This window comes from Ornithorhynchus anatinus, chromosome X2 (assembly GCF_004115215.2).
Source record: "Ornithorhynchus anatinus isolate Pmale09 chromosome X2, mOrnAna1.pri.v4, whole genome shotgun sequence".
Classification (NCBI taxonomy): Eukaryota; Metazoa; Chordata; class Mammalia; order Monotremata; family Ornithorhynchidae; genus Ornithorhynchus; species Ornithorhynchus anatinus.
This window is the reverse complement of record NC_041750.1, coordinates 25,453,325-25,473,495: the sequence shown is the minus strand read 5'-3', so window position 1 is coordinate 25,473,495 and position 20,171 is coordinate 25,453,325. Positions and strand designations below refer to the sequence as shown.

General features: G+C 49.4%; 1 protein-coding gene across 7 annotated transcripts in view; it reads left to right on the top strand.

Moving 5' to 3' along the window:
* Nucleotides 1–20,171, top strand: part of KIF13A (kinesin family member 13A) — a 108,043-nt gene that overhangs the window by 46,135 nt on the left and 41,737 nt on the right. For all 7 annotated transcript variants that reach the window (XM_029053549.2, XM_039910588.1, XM_029053553.2 and 4 more), the window contains 9 exons: nt 6,877–6,969; nt 8,395–8,575; nt 9,921–10,008; nt 11,513–11,647; nt 12,618–12,730; nt 16,212–16,323; nt 16,775–16,987; nt 18,708–18,818; nt 19,908–20,042. In XM_029053549.2, the coding sequence (XP_028909382.1) occupies nt 6,877–6,969; nt 8,395–8,575; nt 9,921–10,008; nt 11,513–11,647; nt 12,618–12,730; nt 16,212–16,323; nt 16,775–16,987; nt 18,708–18,818; nt 19,908–20,042 (1,181 nt within the window). The remainder of the gene's footprint in view (nt 1–6,876; nt 6,970–8,394; nt 8,576–9,920; nt 10,009–11,512; nt 11,648–12,617; nt 12,731–16,211; nt 16,324–16,774; nt 16,988–18,707; nt 18,819–19,907; nt 20,043–20,171) is intronic.

Below are 20,171 nucleotides of genomic sequence, written 5' to 3'. Positions count from 1 at the left end.
GTCTGGATTCTCTTCACACTCGAGCACAGAGATGCAGCTCTGCCCACACCCTGGCAGGTGGACACGCAAAGATGGACTTACTCGTGGGGAAATCACATGCAGATTTAGACACGCGTGAGTGGATACGTGGGGGAGAAAAATGATAATAGTAATTACAGTACTTGTTAAGCACTTACTATGTGCCAGGCACTGTGCTAAGCACTGGGGTAGATACAAGATAAGCAGGTTGGACACATTCCACATTCATTCATTCATTCATATTTATTGAGTGCTTACTGTGTGCAAAGCACTGTACTAAGTGCTTGGGAGAGTACAATATAACATCAGACACATTCCCTACCCACAGTGAGCTCACAGCCTAGAGATGAGCTCTCACAGGCTTAATTCCCATTTTACAGATGAGGTAACTGAGGCAACAGAGAAGTGAAGTGACTTCTCCAAGGTCACAGAGCAGACAAGTGGCGGAGCCGGGACTAGAACCCAGGTCCTTCTGAGTCCCAGACCCGTGCTCTGTCCACTGAGCCACCACCCAGATGGGAATACAAGTCCAAATAATGCACAGGATTGGACACTCTAAGCACCACAGTGCCTTCAGAACACGCGGGAGGAAATGCAAGTTCGTGCTTGTTGCATCCAGAGCCCTTCCAGACGGTGGGCTTCAAATATGAGGACAGAAAATCAGAAATTTCCAGTTAGAAAGTTTCAAGCCTGCTTCCATTTTCAGTCCTTTCCACTTGGAAAAGGTTAAAAAAAAATGCATATTTTGGAGGAGCTGGTTTGAAGGTGGCATTAGGGGAGAAAGCCCTGTAGAAAACGTGGCCAGGTTTCGATTATGTAGGTTTTTTCCATAATCCATCGTTGCTTGGGATCCTGGTTTGGTTTTGTCTCCACGGGTATTTTCTCCCATGTTGACTTGTCAGTTGGTTTCTGAAAGTCTTGGCTTTGAATACTGATTGGCCATTCCTCTTTGAAGAAAACCCCTACAGACAGAATCGTGAATAGAAAAATCTGAGATAAAAGCCATGATTCATTGATAGGAAACTCAAGGAAGTGAAGGGGAAGTGTATATTTCCTGAAACGGGAGCTGGTTTGGGCAATAAGGAATAATGGCGTCTTTGATAACGAATTAGTTGGGTCTCTCAGTGCTGCATTCAAGGCGCCGTGCGTGTGTGTGTTTGTGTGAGTCTGTGTGAGTGTGTCTGTGTCCAATCAGAGAAAGATATGAGGCGAGAAAAACAGGGAAGGCCGTTCTGTTATTTTGTTGTTAAATTTCACCCAGTTCCCCCATAACGCAGGGACTGCGTTTTTGCAAAAACCCCACGCTTAGGAAAACGCACACTGCTTCAGTCGCCAGATGCTACACCTCACACCCGGGCCCGTCTGAACGGACAACGTGCGGAGCCCACACAAGCTCACGTCTCCTGACTAGCGTTTTCTCACCCCCTAACAACGTGCTAGCCCAAGAGCCTAATGAAGACACAAGTTGCGGCAGAGCTAAGGGTACTGTCATCTTGAAAGTAAATCGCTCCTTAAAAAATACACGAAGACCATGAAGCCACCCACCCCAGAATTGTTGGTAAAAATCAGGTTTGGTGGGTAAAGACTTTTTAGTTCCTAAAGCTAGTAGGAGAGCTCTCTGGGCTGTGATAATGATAATAATTATAATTGTGGTATTGGTTAAGCACCTACGGCGTGTACCAGGGACTGTAATAGTGTTGGTATTGGTTAAGCGCTTACTATGTGCAGAGCACTGTTCTAAGCGCTGGGGTGGATACAGGGTAATCAGGTTGTCCCCCGTGGGGCTCACAGTTAATCCCCATTTTACAGATGAGGTCACTGAGGCACAGAAAAGTGAAGTGACTTGCCCACAGTCACACAGCTGACAAGTGGCCGAGCCGGGATTCGAACCCATGATCTCTGACTCCCAAGCCCGGGCTCTTTCCACTGAGCCACGCTGCTTCTCACTGTACTAAGCGCTGGGGTGGCACAATCCCTGTCCCACATGGGGCTCCCAATCTCAATCCCCATTGAACAGATGAGGTGACTGAGGCGCGGAGAAGTGAAGCGACTTGCCCAGGGTCACACAGCAGACGAGTGGCAGAGCCGGGATTAGAACCCACGACCGCCCAACTCCCAGGCCCGTGCCGTACCCAGTACGCCATGCTGCTTCCGTCCCTGGGATCCAGCGAGATGAGGCTTCCCCTAGAATCGTAAGAAGCAGCTATTCCGGACTCAAGCGTCAGACAGATGCGGAGGGGCTGGTGGCATCTTCTGAGCTCCACCGTGGTGCGGTGTGTTGTACAACGTGTTTGAGTGGTACGGAATAATCAGTCAGTAATATTTATGGAGCGCTTACTGTGTCCAGAGCACTGGACTGAGCTCTTGGGAGAGGACAGTATAAGAAAACAGACACTTTCCTTACTCACACCGAGCCTACGGTGCAGCCGCATTCCGTCTCACATCAGCCAGCTCTTTTTTCAAGAAGTATCGGTGGTGGAATGCGATCTCTAGATTCACCCGTTACTCACTGATTGTTCTGAATTGCTCTGCCGGGGGCTGTCAGGCAAACTGACCCTGTGATCAGGAGAGGAGGAATTAGGTCTCCATTCCTCCTCCGGGTTCTAATCTCAGCTCTGCCGCTTGCTGCTGTGTGACCATGGGCAAGTCACTCGGAAGCAGCGTGGCTCAGTGGAAAGAGCACGGGCTTTGGAGTCAGAGGTCATGAGTTCGAATCCCAGCTCTGCCACTTGTCAGCTGTGTGACTGTGGGCAAGTCAGTTAACTTCTCTGTGCCTCAGTTCCCCCATCTGTAAAATGGGGATTAAGACTGTGAGCCCCACGTGGGACAACCTGACTCCCCTGTGTCCACCCCAGCGCTTAGAACAGTGCTCTGCACATAGTAAGCGCTTAACAAACACCATTTTTTTTTTGACTTCTCTAGGCCTCAGTTTCTGCATCCGGATAATGGGGATAAAATACCTGTTCTTCCACCCCTTTTACTATGAGCTCCATGTGGGACAGGGACTAGATCCAGCTAGCACAGGGCTCAGCCATAGTAAATGCTTAATATAAATACTACTGTCGTTCTTGCTGTTTATTATTATCATTCCTACAAATTATTATTACTTTAAATACTACTATCGTTATTTCTATTTATTGTTATTATTATTATTATTATCATTACTACATGTACCCCGGGCTTGAAAGTCAGAAAGACCCAGCTCCATCATTTGCCTGCCGCGTGACCCTGGGCATGTCACTTCACTTTTGAACCTCAGCTACCTCCTCTGGAAAATGGGGATTAAACCAGTGAGCCCCATGTGGGACAGGGACTGTGACCAACCTGATTAGCTTGTATCCACCCCAGTGCTTAGTACGGTGCCTGGCACATAGTGGGCACTTAACAAATACCATTAAAAAAAACCCCAAAATACACGGTTCCACTTTCACTTCCCACCCAGATCTCCCTGCTCCTTTTGCACCTGGGGCAGATTTGGGGGAAGGGGTCGCCTCATTCTGACTTAGCGGATCCCAGTGCGAAGCGTAGCTGCCTGACTTGCGGTCCCTTGTAGACTGTAAGCTCTGTGTGGGCAGGGATCACATCTACCAACTCCATTGTACTTTCCCAAGCGCATAGTACAGTGCTGTATATACAGTGCGCGCTCAGTAAATACCACTGATTGATTCTCAGAAGGAAGTGGCCGGGTTCTTGCATTCTAGGATCAGTGGAGTTCTTTTTATTTTAAATGGTAAACATTAAGCGCTTACTATGTGCCGGGCACTGTTCTAAGCTCCAAGGTAGATGCAGAGTAATCAGGCTGGACACAATCCATGTCCCACAGGGGGCTCACAGTCTTAACCCCTATTTTAAAGATGAGGGAACTGAGACCCAGAGAAGTGAAGTGACTTGCCTGAAGTCCCACAACAGGCAAGTGGCGGCGTCGGGATTGGAACCTAGGTCCTTCTGACTCCCAGGCTCACGCTCCAACCTTTAGGCTGCTTCTCTTTACTGACCCAAGCGCTGTGTCTCTGGGCCTCAGGCAACTTGGAGTGACTTAGGCTGACTCACACCGGGAGGCACCAGAGGCCGTGATGAGAGAAGTTTCAAGAGAAGTTTCAGAGCCTGCAGGAGGCTGCCAGGATTGTTTTGTTTGAGCTGGGTTAGTCACTGTTTCCCTGCACTGGGCACACTGCTATTGTAAGGGTTGGTCCCCCGGCTGCCTTCCAAGGGTCCAGGTAATAAACCCCCCGGGGGGAAACGAGTGGTGTGGTCACGGCCATTAGAAGTGAGGTCACGCTGGCTCAGAGGCCTCCCTGAGCTGGAGCTAGGGAGGGGCATCCACGGCCCGGGTCACCAGGGACGGGCCCCACCAGCTTCCCACTCTTGGCTCTTAGGAATAAAACGGGGGGCGGCGGGGACCCTGAGAGACAAGCGTCACATTCCTCGGGGGTCGTCAGACAGAATGACCACGCTCTTTCGTTTCGGACCGTTGGGTGGAGGTATGCGATAGCCATCTTCTGAGGCAGAGAATCTGTCTCTCCCTGTAGACCGTAAGCAAACACCACAATTACTCTTACTGTTCAGTCCAGATCCCTTTGGTTTTGGTTTTTTTTTGGTGTTGGAGAACGGATCGCTTTTTGCATCAGCCTCTTTGAGAGGCAGTGTGGCCCAGTGGAAAGACCTTGGACCTTGAAGGCAAGAGATCCAGGTTCTAATCCCAGCTCTGCCACTGGCCTGATGTGCGAATCTCCGCCGATAAATCAGTTAACCAGCTGTACTTGTGTGGCACTTATTGTGTGCAGAGCACTGCACTAAGCACTTGAGAGAATACAGTATAGCAGAGTCGGTAGACATGTTCCCTGTCCATAAGGAATTTCGGTCTAGAGGGGGACTGGGAAACACCTGGAGGAAAATTAGTAGTCATGGTCTTTAGAAGTGAGATCAGGCTGCCTTTATTAACAATAATAATTATGGTATTTGCTAAGCATTTGCTATGTGCCAAGCACTGTTCTAAGTGCTGGAGTAGATACAAGGTAATCAGGTTGGGCACAGTCGATGTCCTGGCTTAGAATCTTGATCCCCATTTTACAGATGAGATAACTGAGGCACAGAGAAGTGAAATGGCTTGTCCAAAGTCACACAGCAGGCATGTGGCAGATCTGGGATTAGAACCCATGACCTTCGAGTCTCAGGCCCGTGCTCTTTCCACTAGGCAGGAAAGAGAGAGAAAAGAAAAGAAAATGAATAGGCACACACGTAGGTTGAGTAAAACGAGGTGGAAAGTGTGATATTTCCGTTAGTCCTGGCTTTACCCTTGTTCCAGAAACGTCTGAGCACTCTTAGTTGGGGGCCCTTGAGCGGCCTTATCCTACAGACTGCTTTGGAGGCTGTTAAAACCAACAACGTGGACTGAACAGAAAATAAAAACAAACATCGGAGAAGCCACAGTTTAGGCTGTGTTATTGTTGCCAAATGTAAATACAAATCATTCTAATCCTGTGGGTTCCGGATGGCGGGGGACTTCGGAGCAGGAGTCGACGTTTTCCAGAATCCACTGGGAGGGCTGGCTCGGGGCCAGAGGGGGAACCCGGGCTGCACAGCTACTCCTGAGGCTGGCAATTTTCAGGGGGATCCATTGAGGGAGGTGGTCGGGGGGCCGGTCTGAAAACTGGCCCTCTCCCTCCCAGTCTGGCACCTGTTTGCCGCCAAGAATGAAAAGAAAGGAGAACCAAGCTGGAGGGTCGGAAAATCCATAAATCACAGACAGACTCTGGAGAGGTTATCAATACGGTACCTCTGGTTCTTATTTCAAGGGCCGGGGTGGAGCCGGGTATATGAGAACGTGTTAATGTCCGTATGTGTGTATGGTGTGAATTTGGAAGTGTTAATAACATCTGTGCATGTGTGTTGTGTATATTTGAAAGTGTGTGTGTGTATTGTGTGTATATGAAAGAGTATGCTAATAACGTTTCTCCGCCCCACTAGACTTTAAGCTCCCCCTGGGCAGGGATTGTGTCAATGACCTCTATTTTTTTCTCTTCTCCCAAGTGCTTCGTAAGTGGTCTGCACACAGTAAGCGCTCAGTAAATTCCACTGATTAGTTATCAGCATCTGTAACCTCCAGATCTAAGTGGTTACAGTTAAAGAGCTCCACTAACGTTCTTTTGAGAAGCAGCGCGACCTAGTGAAAAGAGCGGAGGCCCGGGAGTCCAAATGGGTTTTGATTCGGCCCTGCCACTTGCCTGATGGGAGACTTTGGGCAGGTCACTTAACTTCTCCCTGGGCTTCGGTGTCCCCAGCTGTAGAACTGGGGATCATATCCCCATCTGGGGCAAAGACCGAGTCCCATCTGATTAAATTGTATCTATTCCAGCCTTTAGCACAATACTTGACACGTAATAAGCATTTAACACATGACTCTCCCCACCTTCAAAGCATTATAGAAGGCACATCTCCTCCGAGAGGCCTTCCCTGACCGAGCCCTCATTTCCTCTTCTCCCACTCTCTTCTGCCTAGTCCTCGCACTTGGATTTACTCTCTTTATCCACCCCTCTCTCAACCCCACAGCATTTATGCCTATGCCCATAATTCATTCATTTCTATTAATGTCTGCCTCCTCTAAAGTGAAACCTCATTGTGGGCAGGGAACTCGGTTTTATTGTGTTCTCCCAAGCACAATAATACAGTGCTCTGCACACAGGAACCGCTCACTAAATATGATTGATTGATAAATGGAAGAGACTATTATTGTAGTATGTTTCTTCATATCCAAAACAGAACGCACCCTTTATACCCCACTTCGTGGAGACTGCGATTAAAATCTCTACAAAAGTGGCTGTTGCTTGAAGCTGATCATTTAATGCCCTTATATTGCAGGACAAGATGTGGTGTTCAAATGCCTTGGAGATGGAATTCTTGAAAAGGCCTTTCAGGGATATAACGCTTGTATTTTTGCCTATGGACAAACAGGTGAGAAACTGGTTCGTTCCTTTCCCTGATAAAGACTCCTGTCTCTTTAATTGGATCATTAGAAAGTATAAGCAGGCAGACAAAAGTCTGATGATAAAAGGCCTTTGGCTTCACTTGAGTTGAAGAATGTGCCTAACCCCTGCTGTTCTCTCCATTTCCTTCTTTAGCGGATTTAGTGCTGATGAGCAAGTGACAACTTTTATATTTCCTCTAAGTAAAGGACAGCCCTAGTGTTGAAAGGTAGGGGTAGGGAGAAAATATTTTTTCTACTATTTGAAGGGCAGCCATGAACATTCCATGTGGGGCTGTTAGAAATAAGCCTGGGATTGAGGTAATTTTGGGGATGTATTGTCTTTGATTTTTGTATAACAACTTATTTATATTAATGTCTCCCTCTCCACCACTAAGCGTGGGCAGGGAACGTGTCTACCAACTCTGTTGCACTGTACTCTCCCAAGTGTTTTGTACAGCACTCAGCACTCACTAAATGCCTTTGATTGATGAATTGATAGATTGATCATTTATACCCTCCTTGTGCAGGAAGTATGAAAGTGTTTTGACCTCCAAAAATATTTTCCCAGTCTGCTATACGGTTAGCAAAATCCCTGCTCGTCTATTGATAGCTCCTGACCTTAAAAACATAGGGCCTTCTTACCCTGTACGTAGGGGTGTTTGTTAGCATGAGCCTGAAACTCCAAGAAGGAAGACCATGATCACTTAGATTCAAACTCAAAATTCGACATGACCCAGGCTGTTTGAAAAGCTGCATGTAGTGAAATCCAGGAAACTCTGTGTTAACTTTTATAGCGTAACCGCATTTAGTCTCTTTTTTTTTCGATGGGTGTGAGTGGGGAGAAGAGAATGAAATGACTTAATTGAAATCCAGATCATCTGTTTGAATGCATCTCCAGCATGTCCCGCTTTGTCCGGATTGAGATCGTCTGGTGGCACCCTTTGGACCAGTATCACTGACTGTATATATGAGAGTGGGGAGGGGGAGTGAGGATACATATGACCAAGGGTAGGGGGTGGTGGATGTGTATAATGGAGTCTCCCATCTGAAGAATCTTACTTGGATCTCGTCTGTCTCGTATTTATTATGTTTACTATGTGCCAGGCACTGTACTAAGCGCTGGGGTTGATACTAGCTAATCAGATCAGTCGTGGTCCGGGTCCCACATGGGGCTCACAGTCTTAATCCCCAGTTTGCGGATGAGATAACTGAGGTGCAGAGAAGTGAGGTGACTTGCCCAAATTCCCACAGTAGACAAGTAGCGGAGCCGGGATTAGCCCTTCTAACTCCCAGGCCCGGGCTTTATCCACAAGACCACGGTACTGCTCATAAATTACTCAGTAAATATGATTGATTAAATAATTGTGACTTAGTTCTCCTTCCCATCTCCTTTGTCCCCTCTCCGTTTCCAGGTTCGGGAAAATCCTTCTCCATGATGGGCAGCTCAGAGCAGCTGGGACTTATCCCCCGGCTGTGCTGTGCCTTGTTCCAGAGGATCTCCTTGGAGGAAAACGAATCCCAAAACTTTAAAGTCGAAGTATCCTACATGGAAATCTATAACGAAAAGGTCCGGGATCTTTTAGACCCCAAAGGGTGAGTCAGTGCGTTGAAATTAGCACTGTAAAAGGGCTTGACTGGGGATGATCTAGTACTCCCAGGAAGGTTAAAATCCCACTGGTAATTGAGTAAAATCCTGGTTAAAGCCCCTTTCTTTCAACACCTCTTTCAGGGTGGGGCTGGTAGATTTTAAAGCCTTGTAGTTGAAGAACTTTCCCTTCCTTTGGAGTATTTAAACTGCCTTGATGGGGGGGATTAAAGCCCACTGAACATTATTAGATAGTGACAGTGGGTCGCTTTAGCATAGATCCTGGAAGATCTTTGCCTGAATGTGCCTGAGGAGGCTTTGAAGAGTTAGGTGAAGCCTTTACGTATGTTCACAAAAAATCCAATGAAAAAATCTTTCATTATTGACACTTATTTGCCTTGCCCTTTGACCAGGTTCCTGTATTTAGTAGTGATCTCATCTTCGTTTTTTTAAAATTCTTATATTGTTTTGGTCCAATTTGTGGATCTTGGGAATGCACGGTTGCACTTAACACCTTGTTTACAGGGCAAGCGGTATGGACCTTAATGGCTGGTGGAACTGCAGAGAAGTGATGATGATGATGATAGTATTTGTTAAGCACTTGCTCTGTGGCAAGCTCTGTACTAAGCCCGGGGTAGAAACAAGATATCAAGGTGTACACAGTCCCCGTTCCACATGGGGCTCATAAGCCATAAGAGGGAGAGAGAGCAGGTTTTACGGATGAGGAAACTGAGGCCCAGAGATGTAAAGGTGGGGATCACACAGCAGGCTGGGGGGAAGCCGAGATTAGGATCTCAGTCTCCTGACTCCCAAGCCTACACACTTTCCACAAGGCCACCCTGCTTCTCCAGGAAGGGGAGGGGGAGCGAATCTGAGCCGGTGCTTTCTCCCCCATCACGGACCTCCAGAAAAAGACTTCAAGGATGTAAGGGAGGGGACTCTCCCAGACACCCTGGAGACTTAAAGTGAGCAGGGAATGTGTCTATTATATCGTTCTATTGTACTCTCAGCTATCCCTTTTGTTTCTGGATGTATTTGAAGTTCATCTACCGAAGCAAAAGTTTGGTTGGCTTGGATAGAGATTTGGGTTTTTTTGGTTTTGGTTTGGTTTTTGGTTTTGTTTTTTTGAAAAGAACAGGGAGCCATTCTGAATATGGAATGGCGTTCAGTTTGATTCGAATCTGATAAGATTTGGTTAAAATCAGAAAGGCAAATCAGGTGTAGAAGGTGTTTCAGATGGCTTTCTGTTATTCCTTTTTTGAAACGGATGCTTTAACGTGTGTTTGTTTTTGTCTCAGAAGCCATGAGGTCTGCAAAACCTGAAGTACTCAAAGTTGTTTGTTTCTTCCCAAGGAGTCGGCAGTCTCTTAAAGTTCGAGAGCATAAAGTGTTGGGTCCCTATGTAGATGGCTTATCTCAGCTGGCTGTCACCAGCTTTGAGGTAAGTGTGACCTGATGTCCAGAAAGCTTAAACCCTAGGGGGCAAGTTCCTTGAGTTTAGAGATTTAGTACAGTGCTCTGCCCACAGTAAACACTCAGTAGATACCACTGATTGATTAACCAGGTTCTAGCAGAAAAACAAATAGAAGGAGAGGAAAAAGTGTAGCGCTCTGACAAATCAGCACACGGTAGAATTGAGGATACTGACAACCCAGAACCCGTAGCTTTCTTTTCGTAACCCTGTGTGACCTCCCTAGAGGTATCTTAGGATTTCAGTATGAGGAGCAGGATTTTTGATAATGAAGAGCGTAGACATGCTCTCTAAAGATTATGCTTTAGCCAATATTATATGGTGAGAGCCACCGTGATAATTAGCTCACATTTTTTCCCTCCTCAAAAAAGCAAAAGAACAATATAGTTGAGAGGGGGAAAGAAAGCCAGATGGTGGGCTGCATATTTTTGATCCCCTGAAGACGGTGTTCTGTTGCTCTGTGAAAATCAGTTTAATACCTGGATCTCCTCCTTAGCATTTGGAGATATTTAAACACATCTAGTAGGTAGACTTGTTGGGGATTCTCTAAAAATACTGGGGGGAAAATCATCAATAATCAGAATAATAACCGGTATTTATTGAGGGCTCGTTAGGTGCCACACGCTGGTCAGGTCAGACACGGTCCCTGTCCCACATGGGGCTTCCAGTCTAGCTAGGAGGGAGAGCAGGGGTTTCACCCCCATTTTACAGATGAGGAAACCGAGGCAGAGAGAAGTCAAGTGACTGGCCCCAAATCACACAGTGGGCAAGTGGCAGAACTAGGATTAGAACCCAAGGGTCTGTGCTCTTTCCATTAGGCCACACTACTTCTCTTCAAGGAGTGGAACATTAGTCAAGGTGAACGAAAATTAGTTTACCCAACCTGTGTGTCGAGTCGGGAAGTAAGGGTGAATTTGTTGTAGCTATAACGATCGCTTGTCTAGTGGAAAGAACCCAGGCCCAGGATTCGGAGGACTTGGGTTCTAATCCCTACTCTGCCACTGCCTCCTGTGTGACCTTGGGCAAATCACCTCACTTCTCTGTACCTTAGTTACCTCATCTGTAAACTAGGGCTTAAACCGTACTGTCTCCTTCTTAGACGCTGAGCCCCGTGTGGGACCGGGACTGTGTCTGACTTGATTATCATGTCTCTACCCCAGTGTTTGGTATAGTGCTTGGCACGTAGTAAGCGCTTAACAAATACCGCTACTGTTATTATCATTATTATTAGAAGAAGGGCAGCCAGGGGACGGGGAGGAGCACGATGTAGCCAGCGGCTCAGCGAAATACCAGGTGGGGCAAGGAGCCAGGTGGGAAGACAGGATCGATGAGAAGTCAGCAAGGTCAGGCCAAGCGAATGTCTAGTGTCCGCGGAGGAGGAGGAGAAGGGGGCCATTCCGGCCCGGAGGGGACGGGCGCGAGACCGGAAGAAGCGGAGACCGTTACTCCTGGCCTTCGGGATTTTTCCCTTCAGGACATCGAATCGCTGATGTCAGAGGGCAACAAGTCGCGAACCGTGGCCGCGACGAACATGAACGAGGAAAGTAGCCGGTCCCACGCCGTCTTCAACATCATCGTCACCCAGACGCTGTACGACCTGCAGTCCGGGGTAAGGGGTGAGCCCAGGACCCCCAGGGCTGGCCGGAGGATGGGGCGCTGCGGTCCGCTCGCGGAGGGTGGAGAGGGCGCAGGGCTCGGAGGGTCTCCCGGTGACCCCCTCAGTAATCTTTCATCCACATCGGAAAGTGGTCTAGTGGAAAGAGCCCGGGCCTGGGAATCAGAGGACCTGGGTTCTAATCCCAGCTCTGCCAGTTGCTCGGGCAAGTCATTTCACTTCCTTGTGTCTCAGTTTCTTCAACTGAAGCAGTGTGGTCTAATGGATAGAGCACGGGCCTGGAAGTCAGAAGGACCTGGTTTCTAATCCAGGCTCCTCCACTTGTCTGCTGAGTGACCGTGGGCAAGTCACATCACTTCTCTGTGTCTGTTATGTCATCTATAAAATGGGGATTAAGACTGTGAATCCCGTGTGGAACAGGGCTGGGTCCAATCCGGCTTGAATCTACCCCAACGCTTAGTACAGTGCCTGGCACATAGTAAGCGTTAAATGTCACAGTGATCATTATTAAAATGGGGGTTAAAATACCTGTTCCCCCTCCTGCTTAGACTGTGTGCCCCACGCGGGACAGCGACGGTGTCCAACCTGATTATCTTATATCCACCCCAGCGATTAGAATAGTGCTTGGCACTTAGTAAGCACTTAACAAATACCTTTAAAAAGAAAATCCCTCTGGCTTTGGGTGCCGGGTGCTCCGGTTCCCAGTTGCTGGGGTGGTTGGCTGAGACGGCGCCGCAGATTTGGGATTTGGCCATGTAACAGTGGTTCCCCGACCACAGTGTATGGGTAGGCACCAGGGGCGTTCTGGAAAATGGGTTCCATTGAGGGGGCCGGGCCTGCGAGTGTCTCCTTTAGGCCGTGTCACTCTCCTCAAGCCCGCTCAACTTGTCGGTCTGTCGGCGGGGTTGGGATGGGCGGGGAAACTTTGATACTTGTCACCTCTCTCCCATCTCTTTCCAACTAGAACTCGGGAGAGAAGGTCAGTAAGGTCAGTCTGGTGGACCTGGCTGGGAGCGAGAGAGTGTCCAAAACGGGAGCCGCTGGGGAGCGTCTGAAGGAAGGCAGCAACATCAACAAGTAAGTCGGCCGGCACGGGCCACGGCCGTTCGCCAACGTGGCTCCCCGTCCAGACCGTCAGCTCGTGATGGGCAGGGAACGTGGCTGCTAGTTCTGTTGGGTTGGACTCTCCCAAGTGCTTAGTACAGTGCTCTGCACACAGTAAGCGCTCAATAAATACCGTAGATGGATTGATTGATTGACCTTGGCAGCGCAGCAGCCTGCTGGAAACCCGTCTTGCCAGTGATAGTTCCTCTGGGCCGGTGGTCAAGAAAGTGACATAATTGTGGTATTTGTTAAGCGCATACTATGTGCTAGGCACTGTACTGAGCACTAGAGAAGATACAAGGTTATTGGGTTGGACACGGTCCGTATCCCGCGTGAGGCTCGCACTTCTTAATCCCCATTTTACAGGTGAGGTAACTGAGGCATAGAGAAGTTAAGTGACTTGCCCAAGGTCACACAGCAGACACGTGGCCAAGTCGGCAATCCACCCGTGCAATAATAACAGTGATAATGGTAATGATCTTTATTAAGCACTTTGTATATGTCAACTGTTATCTAAGTGCTAGAGTAGGCACACAATCTCAGAGGAGGGGAGAGCGGGTATTGTCCCCATTTTACAGATGAGGAAACTGAGGACCAAAGGGGTCAAGTGACTTATCCAAGGTAGAACCCGGGTGTCCTGACTCCTTGCCCCGCGCTGTTTCCACTAGGCCCCTTTGCTTCCACCTGCGGCTTTGGAGACCCGTTGTCGTCAGAAACTTCTGAAACCCAGGACTGGCCGGGTTTGAATCCTGAGCTTCGAAGGGTCCGGAGCGCCTTTCAGCCCACGGGGGTTCACAGACTGTCCCTCAGCAATGAGAATTTAGTCAGAACAAGAAAAACATGGTCGAATTCAACTGCTTTTGCAGTATCACCGTCAAATACATAATTACCTGTCGCTCCTCGGAGGGTGCAGCCTTAAGGTACCTCGTTTTTTCAAGAAAGTCACCCGCCCAACCGTTCCCAGAGTTTAGCAGCAGGGCCTAGCGGATAGAGCACGGGTCTGGGAGTCCGAAGGACCTGGGTTCTAATTCCGGCTCCTCCACTCGTCTGCCAGACGGTGTCGGGTAAGTCACTTCACTCCTCTGGGCCTCAGTTCCCAATCCGTAAAATGGGGAGGAAGCCCGTGAGCTTCACGTGGGACAAGGACCGTGTACAGAGTGATTAGCTGGTATCTACCGCACCACTTAGAACTGTGCAGGCCGCGTAGTACGGGCTGAAGAAAGCGCTTAGTACAGTGCTCTGCACAAAGTAAGCGCTCAATAAATACTACTGAATGAATGAATGAACAAATACCACCATTATTATTTGCAGCTTCTGCCTCACCCCGGCCCCAGGGCAGAGCCGAACAGTGCACTTGGGAAAGTGAGTCACTTGGGCACTGGCTTCTCTCCAGCCCAGTGTGAGGTCACCACCGATGAATCTCTAAGGGGCAGGATTCTCTCTTTGTGTTCCTAAGGAAGAAATACATCCAGTGACTAAAATTCTGACTCAGCCTATGCCTCTTGAATTCCTTATTCATATTCGTATCTGTCTTCCCCCTTTACACTGTAAGCTCATTGTGGGGAGCCAACGTGTCTACTGACTCAGTTGTATTGTGTTTAGTATAGGGTTCTGCACACAATAAGTGCTCAATAAATATGACCGATTATGCAGGCATGTTTTGTCGGAAGGGTGATTTCTCTGCCTGTTCTTCCTGAAAGATGGGAGAGCGTTAAAGGAAGTCATTTCACGGCCCCGGAATGCTGACGTCCAAGCAGGGAAAGCAGCGTGGCTTAGTGGGAAGAGCCCGGGCTGGGTTCTAATCCCAGCTCTGCCACAAGTCTGCTATGTGACCTCGGGCGAGTTGCTTAACTTCTCTGTGCCTCAGTTGCCTCATCTGTAAAATGGAGATTAAGACCGTGAACCCCGTGTCGGACAGGGACTGGGTGCAACCGGATTACCTAGTATCTACCCGGTGCTTAGAACAGTGCTTATCACATAGTAAGCGCTTAACAAGTACCACAGTAACTAAAAGCATTTTCCAGGGACAATCTGGAGTCGCCCTCCCATTTCCGGAGGTTCTCCATCAAGGTGGTCAGCCTCTGGCCAGTAACCCTAGAGCTGGAGTGACCACTGTGTGACAGAAAGCGCTTCTCCCCTCTCCCCACCCCCGTTTCTCCTCCCCGACCCAGAGGCAACTTGCTTCCAGGAGACCGTACGGCTTCTCGAAAGTACTAAGAACTGGGGTAAATCGGGATAAACCGGATAGACTAAGTCCCTGTCCCACATGGGGCTCACGGCCCAAGGAAGCGGGAAGGAGAAAAAAATCCATCAGCGGCCGCAGTCCGGTTCCTTTGGAAAGTGCTCGCCGTTACGATCCGGGCTAGATTCCCCCTGTTTAAAAATGCCTTCGGGCCCCGTACTCGAACATCTTCAGTTAAAGAATCGGTGGTAATTATTGAGTTTGTACTCTGTGGAGGGGACTGTAGTTTGCATTTGAGAGTGGACAGCGGGGTTAGTGGACATGATCCCTATCTCCAAGGAGCTTGGAGTCTAGCGGAAGCGACAGACCCTGAGATAAATTACAGCTAGAGCTGGAAAATACGGATTTGAGTGCTGGGAGGATGCCTGATTCCTCCAGGGCTAGGGTGATCCCCGGTGTTAGGGTGACATCTCTTTTGGTGAGATACCTATCACCGTGGAAAACGGAAGGTCGTGCTGCTGGTCAGAGGTGAGACGGGCTTTCCTTTGGGACCCGCTAACCAGGAATTTGGGGATGTTCTAAAGTGAACCATTTTGATGCTTTCCCTTGTTCTAAACCCTGTGGCCCTCACAGTGGCGTGAACTCTGGGCTTCTACTGCTTGTCCGTGATGTGGAGATGGTATTAGACGATAAGAAAGAGAAGCAGCATGACGTAGTGGGAAGAACGTGGGCCTGGGAGTTAGAAGGTCAAAGGTTCTAACCCCGGCTCCACCGCTCATCTGCTGCGTGTCCTTGGGCAAGTCACTTTACTTCTCTGGGCCTCGGTTACTTCATCCGTAAAATGGGGAATTGAGATTGTGAGCCCCACGTGGGACAGGGACTGTGTCCAATCCGATTTGCTTGAGTCCACCCCAGTGCTTACTATAGTGCCTGGCACATAGTAAGCGCTTAACAAATACCGGAATTATTATTAAGGAGAGGAAACCCATGCCTCGCTGCGGTTGAATTCTCCCAAGCGAATAGCGCAGTGCCTGGTCCTCAGTTAATACCATTGATTTGTTGGTTGATTGATTATTGGCATTTCTGTGAATTGCTCATAATTGATCAAGTCATTGTGTTCCCTTCTGCACCTTTGGCTCACAGTGGAGTTTTTTTTTCTTCCTGGAAATTTTCACGCATACTCTCTCTCTCTCTCTCCCTCCCTCCCTCCCTCCCCTACAAATGCACCCCCCCCCCCCCCCCCCGCACACACTATTTCATTGTTTCCCCTAGGTCTCTCACAACCCTGGGACTGGTTATCTCATCACTGGCCGATCAAGCAGCCGGGAAAGGGAAGAGTAAATTTGTGCCTTATCGGGATTCAGTCCTCACCTGGCTCCTCAAGGTAAATTAACACTTCTTGGCATCTTGTGCCCCTTACTTAGACCGAGCGGTTCGGCCGGGACGTGGAAGCACAGTGTGCTTGCTTGGGTGGGTGTGTGGGTGTGTGTGTCGGGGACGGGGGATGAGTAGTTTCATCCTTGCATTTCCACGTCTTCCTGCTTATGGACTGTACCATTGGCTGCCCCGGGTTGTGGAGAAAAAGTCCCGTCACTCAGTCGTATTTATTGAGCCCCATACTGTATGCAGAACGCTCTACTAAGAGCTTGGGAGAGGACAGTGCAACAATAAACAGACACATTCCCTGCCCACAACGAGCTCACAGTCCTGAGAAATTATGGTATTTGTTAAGTGCTTACTACGCGCCAGGCACTGTACGCACGGGAGGGAACAGAGGTTGAGTCTGCTTTATTCCCGACACGCCCCCTTCCCACCCCACTCCCCCCGTCTTGCAGGACAACTTGGGGGGCAACAGCCAAACTTCCATGATCGCCACCATCAGCCCGGCGGCGGACAACTACGAGGAGACCCTGTCCACGCTGCGATACGCCGACAGGGCCAAGAGGATCGTCAACCACGCGGTGGTCAACGAAGACCCCAATGCCAGAGTCATCCGAGAACTCCGGGAGGAAGTGGAAAAGTTGAAGGAGCAGCTGTCCCAGGCCGAGGTAAAGTGGGGTTCCGGATGCTGCAGCCGGCTTCGTGGGGAGGAGGGGCGAGTGTCCGGGTGAATTAGGAATGGGTTGGTCTGTGGACATCAATCACCCGAGAGGTGTGGCATTTAAAGGCTCAAGTGTGCTAGATTTGGGGGAGTGGAGTCAAGGATCCCAGGTCTGATTCCTCCTCCTGAGTGGGGATGGCCAGTTTCAAGACAGTTTCGAGGAGCAGCGTGGCCTAGCGGATAGAGCACGGGCCTGGGAGTCAGAAGGATCTGGGTTCTAATCCCGGTTCCTCCGCTTGTCTGCCGTGTGTTGTTGGGCAAGTCACATCACTTCTCTGTGCCTCAGTTCTCTCGTGTGTAAAATGGGCAAGAAGACTTTGAGCTCCCTGTGGGACGGGCCCCAAAAGGCACCCGGCCTCCTCCCTCGGAGACCGGCTCCGCGAAGCGGCGCAGCCTAACGGAAGGAGCACGGGCCCAGAAATCAGAGGGCCTGGATTCTGATCCTAGATCTGCCTCTTGTCTGCTGTGTGACTTTGGGCAAGTCACTGCACTTCTCTGGGCCTCAGCTCCCTCATCTGTAAAACGGGGATTCGTTACCCCTTTCCAGCCAGGCACTGACTCCAGATGCTCCAAGAGGGCTCTCTAATTCTTCAACTTATTCTAGAGTTGCCCCTTGAAGCCTCCTGGTATTCGTTTATTCTACAGAGGTCCACATTCCTGTGGGGAACTAGAAAGTGTCTTCCCATCAAGTGAAAAGAACATCTTGAGTTTTTTTCTTCTTTTTTTTTTTTCCTAAATCACCGTCTGCCATCATTTAACACCCCCCAGAGTGTTCTCAGTGAACAAATTCAGGCTCAGATTACTGCCCCTCTCTCCAGGTGTCTGGTTTCTAAGTGAATAATAGCTTGCCAGTAACACCGAGTTATTACAATGAAGGGCCCAGACTAGTTTCTGCAAAGAAATTAAAAGTATTTAAATCTGTAACTGGAATGCCTTTCATCAGTAACATGTGGGTAATATCTGTCCTTGCTTAAAAAAAAAAAAATCATTCCATGTTACCTTTTTTTTCTGCTTGGCTTCTGTCCCCGCAGAGATGAACTCTCTGCATTTATCTTGGAGAAGCAGCGTGGCTCAGTGGAAAGAGCCCGGGCTTTGGAATCAGAGATCGTGGGTTCGAACCCCGGCTCTGCCACTCATCAGCTGTGTGCCTGTGGGCAAGTCACTTAACTTCTCTGTGCCTCAGTTACCTCATCTGTAAAATGGGGATTAAGACTTGTGAGCCCCACGTGGGACAACCTGATTCCCCTGTGTCTACCCCAGCGCTTAGAACAGTGCTCTGCACATAGTAAGCGCTTAATAAATGCCACCATTTTTTTTTTAATCTTTCTTCCCCTGGTCTTTAAAATAAGTGTGAAATTGAAGCTCTCTCCTCACCTTTGTGTTTTGGAATTTTTGAAAGGTAATTTTAAAATCAGGGACTAATTTCCTCCCCTCCGAAAGAGGACCGAGAAAGTTATGTAATTCGGTAGTTCTCGATCCTCGCCCCGCATTGGGTGAAGAAAATAGGAAACGGCACCTAGAAATTGAAGTCACTGCCCGGGATAAGGTGGAGTATCGGCCCCCTAACTTCCCCCGCCCCCCAGAAGAGGGGAGAGTGCTTTGTTCCTCATCGGATGACGGAAGGAAGATTTGGAGAGTGTAATGGCGGCTTTCATCTTGTCCTTAAGGCCATGAAAGCTCCAGAGCTGAAGGAAAAGTTAGAAGAATCCGAAAAGCTGATCAAAGAACTGACGGTCACCTGGGAGGAGAAGCTGCAGAAAACGGAAGCCATTGCACAGGTAAGCCCATTCCACAGGCAGCCTACGGTTCCATTTTTGAGTTTTTCTCTCTTGGACTTAATTCCCCCTCAGAGCTGTGGTGGTTTGGGTTTTTAGAATCTCCCCGACTGACTTCCAACACAGCCTCCCTGCTTGCCAGCACCTCTTGGGGCCTGTGGTCGGTGTGATTACCTCAGACCTCGTAAATACTACCAACCCTGTCATCACAGGGACAAAAGCTTACTGGGTGGTCTCAGAAGAGATAGCAATAGTAGAGGGAAGGGAGTTTTCCAGGGCTGTCTGCCAGGTTTTCCCGGATTTGCATTATCCCCCGGGCTCGTAAGAAATGGCATCCCCTGCCCTGAATGAGAAGGAAGAGAGAGATCGGCAGAGGGGCGGCGTGTCGGAAAGACCTGGATTCTAATCCCGTTTCCCGCACTGGTCTGCTGTGTGGCCTCGGGCAAGTCACTACACTTCTGTGTGCCTCAGTTACCTCATCTGGAAAATGGAAGTGAAGACTGTGAGCCCCATGCAGGAAACGAACTGTATCCAACCTGATTAGTCTGTATCTGCCCCAGTGCTTAGTACTAAGCGCATAGTAAGCCCTCAACGAATACCATTAAAAAAAAATGGGAATGAAGACTGTGAGTCCCATGTGGGACCTGAAGTCTGTCCAACCTGATTAACTTATATCTGTCCCAGCCCTTAGTACAGTACCTGGCACATAGTAAGCGCATAAAAGAAACCAAAAAGTGGCGGAGGAGTATGACTAGCTTTCACTTAACGTGAACGAAAGAAAGCTGGCATCTGGAGTTGACCCATGGCCCCCATGCCGTGCACACAGTAAGCGCTCAATAAGTACCATTGATCGACTGATACATTGATCGAATGATCGGTCCCCGCGGTCGGGTTCCTTGTGCCCACGTGCCAGTGAAAGCTTGGAAAACGTCGCTGAGCCCCAGCTCTCTCCGCCAAAGCCCCTTGCCTCCTGGATCACGCGCGGACGGGCGGACTGCCCCTTCCCTGGCACCCGAGGGTGGTCGCGTCCGCCCGTCGTCGGGGGTCCCGCCCACCCCCCGACGCGGGAGTGTCCGTCTGGCTTGTCCACAGGAGAGGCAGCGGCAGCTGGAGAGCATGGGGATTTCCCTGGAGACTTCTGGCATCAAGGTCGGGGATGACAAGTGCTACCTGGTGAACCTGAATGCGGACCCTGCTCTCAACGAGCTCCTGGTCTACTATTTAAAGGTAAGGAGGCTCTCGTCACGGAGGCCGTCCGTCGCCTCGGTTCCGTTTGGTTTGCGAGCCCAGAGCGGGGCCCGTGTAGAGGTGTCGGGCATCTGTGCCATCCAGAGGACGAACTGGGGCCCCGGGCGG